The sequence below is a fragment of the Anabrus simplex genome, chromosome 1 (genome assembly GCF_040414725.1).
Source record: "Anabrus simplex isolate iqAnaSimp1 chromosome 1, ASM4041472v1, whole genome shotgun sequence".
NCBI lineage: Eukaryota > Metazoa > Arthropoda > Insecta > Orthoptera > Tettigoniidae > Anabrus > Anabrus simplex.
The window spans coordinates 1708819756-1708833636 of record NC_090265.1 but is presented as its reverse complement, the minus strand read 5'-3'; the positions used below and the strand labels follow the sequence as shown (position 1 = coordinate 1708833636).

Genomic DNA, 13881 nt, shown 5'->3' with positions numbered 1-13881 from the left:
GTGGTTTGGGTCACATTGTTGTTGGCTTTCATTCGGGAGATAGTGGCTTTGAAACATACTGTCAGCAGCCCTGAAGATGGTTTTTCTGTAGTTTCCGATTTTCACACCAGGCAAATGCTGGGGCTATGGTCGCTTCCTTCCTGCTCTTAAGTCCTTTTCTGTCCCACCATCCACATAAGACCTAACTGTGTCATTGCAACATAAAGCACATTGTATTAAAAAAACAGTCTTTCACTGCCAGTATTAAAAACGGATATCCACAGCATTCTCATTGAAGACTAGATGTTTCATACATACATACATACGTAGTTCTAGGTGCATTTTTAGTGGATCAGTTTCTCTACCATCCTATAAATTTTCAACAGCAGCCAGACATACAAAATAAAATTCACTTACCTCTATAGTACTAACCAATTGAATCTCATCACCTTCGGCCTTTCCCATTGCTTCATTCTTATTCACTCCTCCTAAAATATCTTAGTTTGAAAATATCAGTGCTAGCTGATTTTGTCTGTTCATAATCTTCTAGGCCTGGGCCAATTGCCTTGATCTTTGATTCATGGTATCTGTTTGCAGTGAAGATCTCAGCTTTTCTTTGAATATATTCATAGTACTGAACCCTCTTTCACATGAAGCTGTTGATGTTAGCAGTACTCCAACAATGCTGAAGAATTGCCTGACGGAAGGAAATCTTTCGTTCATAGAAATAACTATGGCAAGTAGGTTATGTAGTAGTGGTGGCTTCTGTCCTCTTCCTGTAAATTCATACCACACATCCATTCAAGCAAATTCTTAACATCGTAATATTGCTGAGGGAGGTCTGAAAATGGTTTAGTTTTCCTAGCAATGTAGTAAGCACAGTTAAAACTTATTTTAGATGGCTAATCATTGCTTAATCTACCTTCATGATCAACATAATGGGAGTTGCTTCAGGTGCATCAGCACACTACATGTAGTAGATTTTTCATGTTTTTTGAAGGTCTTGAATTTGAGACAGAGAAACCTTTAATCATTTTCATTGTATGGCCACTCAAATTAGGAAATTTGTTGCATGTGGAGCATTTTGTAACGTTTGTCTTGGGGCTATAATCAAGCGAAGGTTTCAAACCTAACCAAGTGCTTTGAAATTTTTGCTTTCATTGCAAGACTGAGTTGGTGGATTTTGATTGGTGATTGTTTTGAGTCACAAGCATTATCGTCACAGATAAGTTTCTTGTTAATCACACTCGCTACTATAGGTGCTTCAGTTAATGGGCACAAATCTAGTCTTAGCACAAACATACTAAATCCTAAACAATACTTGCTACATAGTGGTGCAATATATAAAAAACTTAATGGAGAAAATATAGAATTTGAAAACTAATTTTACTGTTGAGATTTTAAATACCAAATTAAATTTTTAAATGTTATTATGTCTAGAGTGAAAATAAATTTCAAAAATATTGTCTTGCCCACAGACAGAAATTTAACAGTCACAAGTAGAAAATGTTAGGTGCCCTCATATTTTTTTGTCTCCATAGTGATCTGGCACATGAAATTTTCCCAACCTGGGTATACTGGTACAGATGATACATAATGCTTTATAACATGTGTGACATGCAGATTGTGAATTGATTAATTCCTTATCTCTTTTGCAGGGACGATATGTTTGAGAACCTTCCACCTGGATGCAGAGTGACTGTCCTAGTGTTTCGAGATGGAGATCAGGTCAATTTGTTCCGTGTTATTGAAAACGAGGACGGAACGTATTCTCCACTCTCAGAATCTTGGAGCGGTTCTTCAATCCGGTAATAATTTCTTGTACTAATTTGATTTTAAATATTTTAATACACTAATAAATTGTCATTCAATTTATAGCTATAGCGTTAATAAGAGACTAGTCAATTGTTTGCTTGCTTATCAGACTTAGAATCTGTAAATAACACTTCTGATTTTATTTGTATGCTCTTATTTCGTAAACACTTCTACAGTCGAACCTCCCTTCTGCGGACACCGTCGGTTCCGAGGAAAAATGTCCGTTAGGAGAGGTGTCTGCTAAAATAAGTTTCTAAAAATAATCGAACATTTTAACGGCAAAGAACATCCACCTTAAACAATCTAACCAACCATTGCTAGCTACAAAATTCTAAACTTTCAGATTATTTGCGATTTATCGAGCTTTTTCTTGTAACATTGGTCCACTCGCACACAGTTTCTTCACTCGAGCACACTTGAACCATTCATATACCGCAACGTTCACGTCTGAGAAAACTGACTCCCGCTTTCCTTTTACTCCTCGATTCCTATTTTCCTCCCACTCCTTTAAAATTTCAGTTCTATTCTTCACAATAGTGTTTATTTGAGTTTTCCCGCAGTTTAATTTTTCGGCAAGCTTTCTCACTGAAAGTCCCTTGTCAAATTCTATAATCACATTTCTTCTTGCCTCGAGATCTAAACACAATCGTCCCTTGTTACTCATGTTTAACAGACAACTGAAATCCTACGGTATTTCTGTTTCACTAATTAGTGCCTGTACTGTATTTTCCTCTTCAAGTTGACTACCTGAGCTCGACCTTATTAGCGAAAATCCGAGTTATGAATAGAATGATGCAAGAAGGGAAGACAATCCCCAGGTACTGTAACTTGTGAGTTTACAGTCTCTGGGAGCATTTCTGCGCAATTAGAATTCTCAGAATAGGCCTATACACCACTAGGTGGAACTGCATTCCGATGTACCTTCTCTCCCCTTGCACTCGAAATAGTACAAACATTCAAAAGGGATTTCCTTATGACTGAAGAATGGTTTTAAAAGAAAGAATGATATGTGGTCCGGCGTAATAAATTGTCCTGCAACGTGTAAGGTGTCCGCTTAAGTCGAGTGGACGGGACAAATGGCGCTGTCCGCTGTCCGGAGTTCAAGGTGTCCGTTTAAATGAGGTCAATTTAACACTCGTCTTATGTAAAATAAAATCGGTTCCAAGGAAAATTGTCCGTATAGGGAGGTGTCCGCTGAATAAGTGTGTCCGTTAGGGCAGGTTCGACTGTATTAGATTTCTGAATAATTTATTGTTTTAAATTTTCCCTCAATCTCCAGCATGTGTATGAACTACAACTGTCCTCTACTTAAGCAGGGGTTCATAAATGCCTTTCATATTTAATTTGTAATTTCATGAAGACTACATTTATTGCGTTAAACATGTAACACACCCTAAATTTCATGACACTCCTAGCTAGATCAGGCAGAATTTTACTGGTTTCAATCTCACGGTTTGAAGTATGTGTCCTGTGCTTGTTCTTGCATCATCTTAGAACAATTCTCAGCTTTAGGCTGGGTCTGTTGTTGATTCTGGTGCAAAAGTTTTACAATCACATAGCCTTACAGATGCCAACCTTCTGCGGAATTTAAGACATCTCCTAACCTGGAGAACAGATGCTGTGGTAGCCACCTGATGGATTTCAGAGGCAGTTTCTCCTGTGGGGGAATCATCACTGTCTCAAGAGGCCTCCTCTGCCCAAAGGTTCTCTTGGGGTGTCAGATTATTTCCCATCACCCAACATTGTGTCATTGGCTCAGGGTCACCTGACTTCTTTTTTTATTAAATAGACCCTGTTATGCATCACTAGACTGAGCGCCAAAATACCATTCTGAGATAATTGAACTCATAGTTTCCAATCAATTAAAAATCCACTTATATTTCAATTTTCCCATTTTTTGCAGTAAGTAAGAATTATTATTGTTGAACTCCTTTGTAAAACCTCAACTTAATTACTTATCAGACAACGCTAAAAATAAATGAAATGGCGGTTAGTCTATTTGTTTATTTTTTGATTGTGCATTTTTGTTTTGCTTCAATAGACTAAATGACTTGTAAGTCCTTTGGTCGCGTTATGCATAACTAAACAGTGCATTAGGACTAGTCTGTGATAAAGCATGAGTAAACTACACGACATTTCTGAAATTTATAGTCCAAGAAATAAATAATCATTTCACTATATTGGACACATAATCGTAAATGAAGTTGTAAATTACATTACCTAAGATACAAAACATTTGTGAAATCTACAATTTAACGTTATGGAATTATGAATTATTATTTTTGCTCTCAAGACTGTTTTGGAGAAATTCTTTTTCTTACAACACACACAATTTTGCAATAAAAAGGACTTCATTCTTGACTGATTGGCACAAAACATAGTAATGTAATGTAAAACAACTGAATAAAAATGGAAATAACAAAAGATTACGGGACAACAACAAATCCAAAATGAACCGTGACATTATGTATTTTATACTTTAAAGCTTTTAATTACCTGGCTTGAATCACAATACTGTAAAAAATGAATAATAGTGGAAGTTAGTTGATGAATCTTATAAACATAAACAAATCCCCTAAAATTAAAAGGTGTCATTGGAAGTTTTTCACTAATTAGAATGAAACACAATACTGCTCAGTAACTAAACAAAAAGAAAGAAACATAAATAAAATCAAAAGCTGTCATTATTCACTTTCTATTTCGAAGTCAAGTTGTCCATTGAACCCATTGATGTCGTCTTCCACACTATTATCGGTGTAAAAAGACTGATACATTGGTCTGGCATCCTATGGAATCAGCAGCAGAAGAGACTTCAAGTCTTCAAGTTTAGGTTTTGAAATTGGTTTTCCTCCTGCCACAGTTGAATTAAGTGTTCACTCAAATGAACTGGTTGTGCAGAAGGTCTTCCTTTCCTTTCTTTTCTTTGAATACTTCATTCAACTCCAGTGTCCCGGTCATAGTCACTCTTCATGAAAATGGCTACAGGTTTGTCTTGTCTGAATTCAAGTTCTCTCGTTTTCAGCCTGTTTATTTTACGCTTTTCCATGTCAACTTTATGGTTTGTTATTTGTGTTCCAAAGAAGTCTTTCCGTCCCATTCTGTGAACAACCAAAGCATTCTTTCTACGGCATACTTTCATCACATTCATATAGTCATTCGCAGTGTACAACTGTTGTTGTAGCTTCAGCGCGCACTCTATATCTCCAAAATCACTGTTGTTGTGCAAAAAACTGTACCCTGGGAGAACATAGCGCAAAGTAATCTTTTCTTGCGTGGGGTGAGTTTCCAAAATCGTTTTCATATTAAAACTATTTTTATGTTTCGATTTTGGCCCCCACATGAGTCCGACCAAAGAAGAAGTTCCTTTGCAGAAGTTGCATTTTCTTGGTTGCGTTTCTTAAGGCAGCTGCTAACCTCCTGAGCTCTGCGACCAGCTTCACTCTCAATCCAGACATAGCAGTAGCCTTTGTTGTCCTTGCCACTGCGAATACCTAGATTATAGACACATAACTGCCCTTTATAATATACAATGCTAGTAGGAATCTTAGGTAGGGCCAAAGTTTTCTCTAAGTCGAAACACAAGGTTTCCACATCAGACTGATCCTTCGCTGTAAGCGTGTCTTCCTTCCTCTTTGCCTGTGCCTTTTGTGCCCTTTCCAAATGTAAATCTTTTTCTTCTTTCAAAGTTTGCAGCTTTATGTTATCCGCACAATGCTTCATTTCAACTTCTAATCGATCGCACATATTACACGTATCTTTTTCAGTATTTTTCTATGCAAGTTGAATTTGGTCAAAATTTTTTTTTATAAGAAGACAAACTTACTGGTTTAGTTACTTCTTCACAGTACAAGTTATGCAGTTTTTCCACTGTTGTATCTTCTGAAAGAAATTCTGTAATGAGACATATTTGAGAAATTTCTTAATATGTTTTATTACCTCTTGTACACACGTATAATATGGCCAGGCCATTTGAGAGGACAACATCCTGCTAAACACCATTAGAACTTCATTGACGGTTTCCACTAGATCACTTACAGTTTACTATGCATCTGTCTTTTACCTAACACAGCTTCTCAATTTTATATCGCGGCCCTTCCGACCCTTTATAATAAGGCAAGACACCAGCCAACATTATGAAACAATAATCAAGAAAGGGACCGCTAGATTGAGAAGATATTGAGAATGCTGCTGTTTCTAAAGCTTTAAATTTCATTGGTGTTTTTTCCTTGTCACAGGCTTTTCGCCTGCACGTTATATCAGGCTTGGTTTCTCAAAAATGTTTGCTCCCGCTCCCCTCGACCAATTTAATGTGATGGGTTTCTACAAGGATGATTTTCGACAGTGATTTCAACCGTTTTTGTTATTGTTACTAAACAATATTTTGTAAACTATGAGGTCCACAACCTCACCATGTGCTACTATTGTTCATTTCCATCTGCATCCTTTGTTTTTTCATTCCTTTGTTTTCTTAGGTTAACACAATTTTTAGTTTCAATTATTATTTTAAATTAACACCTTTTCACTGAATTTTGTCGCAGTGAGTTGTTTTTTGCTCCGCATATTGATGTAAATATTGTATATTTGTGCTAATTTTGTTTCCGTCTAGGCTCTCTTTTGTTTGTTTTTTCATTTGCTCCTTCATTATGTTTTTTAGCATTTTTTCAACTTATATTATGTAAATTATTTCAAACTCCCCACATTTTTCACCGAAGATGGCTCAAACGAGCCGAAACATGTTTGAATTTGTTAACTCCGTCTAATGACGGAATATTTATTGTATTGAATTAGGAGGGTACTCTCATTTTTCACCTTTGTAAAGTTCCTCTGTACTGTTTTCGTCCTAATATAAGACTGGGAATTTCACGTTTTTGTATTAAAATGTTATAAAAACTGGTCGTTTTATTTGCGCATGTTACATTAAATAACTTTGTATCATTTTGCACTCGTACCGACTTGTACAGTGAGCGCACTTTCCTGCTGAGCTCAAGGTCGCGAATAATTGTATTTTCAGAAGTGTGAATGATATTTTTCTCTTTCCAATGTGATTGTGTTACTGACGGGCAGATCTAAATATAATGCATTCGAGAACTTGAGGACTGATACTTTCAAAACCATATTCTCGAGTTCAACATAACCTTTAAAAGTCGTTGTAGGCCTAATTTACGGGGTACAAGATTTCCATAAACTGACTAGGAACAGCATTCCGGTGACCAAATTACAATGGAAGATTTAAAGGAAAAGGATTTTGCGATCATGATGGACACTTTTGTATCGAATGTCCTTTATTTTATTCGATTTAGAGAATGAAAAACTACTTGTGGTCGATTGTCGTTTGGCTTGGCGTTACGGGTATTAGATTTTTCGAAGAGTTTGGCTGATCAAAGTTGCTGAGTTGAAGAAGTTTTCAAAGAAATATGACGAAGTTTCCCCGCTAAACTGAGGGTAAAGTTTCGAGATTTTTAAGTTGCGTACCGGTAATTAACGTTTGAAGCCCGCCCCGCAGTCTAACTTGCCTGCCTCTCACCCGGAGGGTCCAGGTTCGATTACAGGCCAGGTCAGGAATTTTTACTTGGATATGAGGGCTGGTTCCAGGTTCAGTCATTCTATGATTACCTTTAGTTGAGGAGCTATTTAATGGTGATATGGCGACCCCGGTCTACGAGAGCCAGGAATAACGGCCGAGAGGATTCGTCATACTGACCATGCGTCACCTCGTAATCTGCAGGCCTTTGGACCGAGGGCGGTCGCTTGGTAGGCGGAAGGCCCATTGGGGCTGTAGTTTGGTTTGGGTTAGGGGCGTTTGAGATTATAAGTAATACATATTTCATTTTGGTGGTGTTTAGCCAAGTTGTTGATGGTTCATTCGTTCCCAGATCTTCCGTTTTCCGGTATTGTACGTCGTTTTTTTTCTTTTTTTTTTCGTGGTCCCTCTAAAAACGGAGAATCGAGGTTCCACTGTATTCCTTCTATGAACTAGAGGGTTTGGGAATCTTGTTCGCTCTGGAGAAGTTCCACCATTATCTGGAACATGTAAAATTTTAATTAGAAACAGACAATCAAGCCTTAAGTTGGGTTTTAGCTAGGCCTCGTCGTACAGGACGTATCGCCCGTTGGGCTATCAGGATTTCAGCATTTCAATTTGATGTACAACACGTTAGGGGTTCTGAAAATATAGTTGCTGATGGACTCAGCCGTATGTTTTCTAGTGGTGTTGTGACCGGTGAACAGGAAGATAGTTCTTCTCTTCCCACGCCCATACTGGGACCTATCCCATCAACCCCCATAACTCATGGGACCATGTGACGACACAAATTTACCCCGACCAGGTCATGAACACATGGGACCACGCGCCACAGAAATTAACACTCAAGGGACCTTTTCTGTCTAGTGACAAATGCCGCCTCATTTGGATTGAAATGACTAATCCGAACACATGAGATGACAAATGCCCTTATGACATAGTGAGGTCAAGCGCTACCCTTCTGTTCCGAGATATGAACACAAGCCTTTCATTGTCATGGTGCGTCCACGGCTACAAATTACAACCAACTTAAATCTAACTTACAGGCATAAGAGATAAGGATGCGATTATCGGCAAAGGTAAGCAAAAAATAAAGCTTTTTATGGGTTTAATTCACTCTCGTTGCAACATATAATTAACACTTTACAACCTTGATGATCAAGTAAACTTTCAGTCCACACCTTCACAAGTGTCTATGTGGACTATTGAAATCACGGTTTCGAATTTCACTTAATGATAAGACAATCCATACATATTTTAATTAATCACTTGAGTGTTCCTTCATTCAATTCAAACCATTTGAAGAAGGTTGAATTACCTTTCTAAATCTTTGTATAACTGGTTTTATTGTTGATCGACCTTACGTTTCATTTCAGCTGTTGAATGTAACAAAAAAAAATTACCTTTCACAATATCATAATAAAACATTTGACGATTTACAGTGATAAGTTACAACCTTGCAAATGCGAAATATTCCCCTGGGAAAACTCCCAATTTACATATTCAAAACACTGATCTACTGTGAGATTAGTCTTAGAGTGGCCGCCTAATTTAAATATAGCACGATAAATTATATGAAAAAGTATAAAATAAGAAAAGCAATAAACAAATTTCATGTAATCACAACATAATCCCACAAATAATAAAAGTAAACATAACTCTGGTGAATACGAATCACCACATTTGATGACCAACTGTCACAAGGGTCTGAACCCCTTCACTTGAACAAAACTATCAATATATTCTCACGAAATCTAACTTCAATAAAACAATAATTATCTAAACATCATATTCAAATGCTTCTACCACCTGGAAGAGAAAAACATATAACACAAATAATGGCTGCATTTTTTTATTTACACGTTGCTGCGTGACTAACAATCGTCATTGTGCCCACAAGGTTCGAAGTGGTGGCCACGGTTCTGCAATCATTAGGTATCCTGTAAACAAAACCCTATCTATCGCATCATTAGGGGGTAACAATTAAATATTTCTACATTCATTTCATCATAACTTGTTACAAATGTGGAAACCAATTAAAAATACATCTACTACTAAAAGATGAATATTGTGTCTGAGAACCCTCATTTTCTTTCACAGTCAGTTTAGAGGTCTCGGCTCGCCTGCCTTCCTTTTAAACACCTCTACTCCTCGACTAGACCACCATAAATCTATTTGGACAGCGCCCACAACACAGGACAAGAACCTACTTAAAACAAACTTCTCCATAAATAAATACATTCTCAATGCATCGCCAGTGGCTCATTATTATTAATACGCTAAAATCAGCTCGGGCGTTCATCATATCCTATAAATATTATGCCGCTATATCATTTCAGTATCTTTCAACCTCACAGAAGGCCAGAGTTCAGACACAGTTCCTTCCATCGCATAGTTAATATGGTTTCCCTATCTCACAGGCTAACATTTACCATTACCTCATACAGAGATATAAGAATGTATATTTAAAATGAAGTGAATCTACTTTCAGTAAATCAGCATTTAATATCAAACCAAATAAATTAACTTAATTAGAAATAAAAATACAAAAAAAATTACACAGGGGCCTAGGTAATGTTAGGAGGGTGGTTTTTTGAACTCGGGCACGACGAACTCTTCACACACAGGTCATACAGCCACTTCTTAACCTAACATGCAATAAACTGTACAACTTTAGATTATAAAGAGAGTGCTATTAGTATCCCCACATTTAAAATACTGTCCACAAGCAATAGTGAAGATCCTACCGTCACATTATCCTGTTTCATATAGATTAATTTATTCAGAAGAAAGCTACTACATTAACTCACCAAAATTAAGACTCTCCCCCCTTTCCTATCAGCACTCCTGTTCACAAATAACCCCAATACGTGCTCATGCAATTAAGAAAAATGGGCTAAAATACATGCAATTATCCTTACTTATTTCCTTCCCAAATAACCTCAAGTAGTTAAATTGAAAGGGGTCCTGCTGACCACTCTAAGCAAAACCAATCCGACAATTCAATATTTATAAAATTATATTAATCCTTTGGATGCCGACCCATAATAGGTCATCATATGCATAGAATGCCAAGCAAGTTTCAATGGATTTTGCATCACTGTATAAAATATTTTATTTACGTCTCAGTTTAAAAGATATGGAGGTATAATTTGGTATGTGAGCTTGATATACTCCAAGGAATATAAACATGTGACTTGCATTTCAAAAAAACAAAATTTCATGGAATAATGTGCACAAAAATATTATTATTTTTTATTTAAAATAAGGAAAAACATAATTTGAAATTAATTAGCACATTTTACACTAAACCCAAAGTGACTAAGTGAAGATATTTTATCTTAACTGATATCTAGGATCTATACCAATTTATGTTGTTAATGTAGGTCTACTTTACAATTTATAAACTAATTTCCAAAAACATTGAACATGTGGAGAGAAAGACACGAACAGTGTAACCTGTCAACGATTGAATATTTTATGAATTTTTGGAGAGTAATAGTTATCATTTGAGAGAACTGTGTCTAGTAGCAGTATTTGTTACTACAGAACAGTTCAGAAGATCAGAACAACATACAAAATCAACTAATAGTGTCAGAAATGAAAGTGTAAAAAACAGATTGAAATATTCTATGGGCGGAGCATCAGATTGAGGTAGGCCTACGTGTTTAGGCCCTGGGATTTGATAAAAGTGGTGGGGATGGACATCACTTTCAGGGAATCTGCATTCAGTCCTTAATCATCTAATTCACTGTCACTGTCATTTTCATTAGCACTGTCACTATAACTATTTGGCATTGCACGAAATGTTGTAAGCCCATTAGCCAATGGCACGGCTCCATCATTCTCTGGTGCGCTACCTGAAGACCCCAAAAGTATCATAATCAACACTTTCGATAAAATTAGAGTCGCTTACATCTTCAAAGCAACCCAAAAGTTCCTCAATTTCTTCGACCGAATTAGGCCTACGTGACGACATGCCTTGTTGTGATTATTGTACTATTTACAACTTTACTACGACCTAAATAAATTGCTAGGTAATTATAACTGCAGTCGAAATAATAATAATAAAGTTAATATATTACGATAAATAACTCAAATGCGTCAATTAGAACGTAAAATTATTGAAAACAAGTCACAACAAGCGGCATAAACAAACAAGGAAGCTGCCATTTTGGAGCATAGATGTCAAGCGCTCACAGATCATACACTCGCAATCGACGAGTAAACTAACAAAAATGAAGCTATGTCAGTGCCATCTAATGACATAAGAAGGAATTACAAACATTCTACCTTCTTTCTACTTGATTTGTGATGCAATCTAGCGCCTTACTACATAACTACACCACTTATAAGAGGGTGCCGATGGAATCGGCATCCTGGCATTTTTCGTACAGAATGTAAGTGTCGATGCATCGGCATCTTGGCACTGTAAGAGTTAACCCTATTCTTACACTCGCTATCTATTTACAAAGGGAATATTAGCATTACAAAGTCATAACTTGGTACTCAACAGCTGTTTGGTCCTCCGTGGTTCGAGTCCCGAGGGACCCACAGAATGCGTCTATTCCGTGTCGCCGTGGTGGGAGGTCACGGGTTCCTGATGTCCCTCAATGACTTGAAGAATCCATGGTCTTGGGGTCGTGAACACTGAAAAGATACTACTCACACCGGGTTTCACAAAGACTCCTTCACACATCACAGTTAAATTCCCCTTATATTGTTATGATTGAGATCTTCTGCAGAATGAAAGTTGCATATTTGTTAATCTGATTCCGGTAACAGCTAGTCTACCTCAATCAGTCCCAGGTAGTACAGAAATCGCGGTTTTGTCACTGCGATTGGTTAATAATTTGAACTAACATGACATTGGGTTCCTATGTTTTTTTAAAAACCCTGTCTCGTATGTCTGTTTCTCTGTACTTAACTACAATGACGCCATCGTTTAGCACGGTAACTTAGACCTGTAATTATGTTTATATTATATTACACGGACTTTCGTGCTACTTTCTCATGCATCTATCCTCACAATTTTTCAGATTACTCACGCACACACCACGGACTCTCTCTCTCTAGCACAAGAGATTAATTAAAGGATAGTTTTCTCCGTCCGACATTTGGCACATCACAGCGTCACAGTTTCGCAATGCGAACATACGACATAGTTCACGTAATTACGTGGCGCATCGCGACCCATTCGTAATTCATACAGCACTGGCGCTCAATTACATTTTTCTTCGTATGAGAAATTACACATTTTTTGCATTCTCGTTTATATCCACATTTTCTACACAAAGACAAAAGGAAGTCCGACGACAGAACGGCCGTGCGGTTGCCCCATAGACTCTCTGTCGACTGCCAAGCCACCCTCAGAAGTGCAAGCATATATGGTCTCACATGGGGTGGGGGGTGAACAGATATGCGTTCCCCACTCCAAATTTGTGATCTCAAGATCCATTAAGTCTATGGAAATCAGCGATGCGTCAGATTGTATGGCCCGCCGATCACTAATACTTGATGTAGTGCAGAACGCAAAACGATCAGTAGTATAATAATAATTTGGCCGTCTAAATCAAGGATCCAGCGGGGAATCCCTATTGGCTGTCTGCTTCGTAGTTAGCGTTATGACGCTCTGGCAGCTTACGTAATTCCTTTGAGGCGTAATTTCATAAATAATATATTATTTTGTTTTATAATTTTGTCAATGGCCAATTATTCTTACTGTTACTTTGACGTGTGCTTCATGTTTAATTTAAGCATTATTTTGCCAAAAGTACTTCCAAAATCACCTTCTCACGTTGGCTCTACTGTGAGTCGGCATTTATTTTAGGGGTGGAGTCAGGTAAATCTATTTTCCCTCCTTGTCTTCCCTCATCATGCGCTCTCACTTTGGGGGTTTTATTAGCTACAATCCGTGTGAGTTTGGCGTCTTGCTGACGAGGATGTTACGCAATATGATGAAACTGAGCTCCCTTCCTGACAAAGAAGCTCCAAGCATATACACTCCCCACATATTAATTTCGTAATAAATATTCATAGTGACGATTCGGTCACAATACCTTCAAGTATTAATGCTATTTTGACGGATGTCCTCATGTTATTCCGTGACATTGAGAAATATCAGCGTGAAGATCCAGTGTTGGCCTCGATAATGGAAACCCTTTCATCTGGGGAACATGTTGTCCCTTATGTGTTGAGGAACGGGGTTTTATGTTGCCCCTCGAGGCATGATCAGAAGATGAAAGTTGTGGTTCCAGCTGCTCTTGTGCCAATGATCTTCAAATACTATCGTGAGACCCCATTAGGGAGGCATCTAGGCATCTTCAAAACAAGGAGAAAAATCAAAGAGATGTTTATTTGGAAGAGTATGGACGGTGGAATCTGAGAAATGGTTAAAGTTTGTAAATCTTGCTTGCTTAGTAAGCCCACCTTGTCTACTAAGCTTGGGCTATTGTGACCGCACCAGGCATCTCGCCCCATGGATCGGTTATACCTAGTTTACGTCGGAGCCTCCCCCCAATCAAAGAGGAACAGGAATAAATTCATTCTTGTATGCGTAGACGGCT

At 37.6% G+C, this 13881-nt stretch overlaps 1 protein-coding gene across 3 annotated transcripts in view; it reads left to right on the top strand.

Annotated features, from left to right (window-relative positions):
- Positions 1–13881, top strand: part of LOC136858703 (AN1-type zinc finger protein 4) — a 127236-nt gene that overhangs the window by 51194 nt on the left and 62161 nt on the right. For all 3 annotated transcript variants that reach the window (XM_067138443.2, XM_067138442.2, XM_067138444.2), the window contains exon 4: positions 1638–1787. In XM_067138443.2, coding sequence (XP_066994544.2) covers positions 1638–1787 — 150 coding nt within the window. The remainder of the gene's footprint in view (positions 1–1637; positions 1788–13881) is intronic.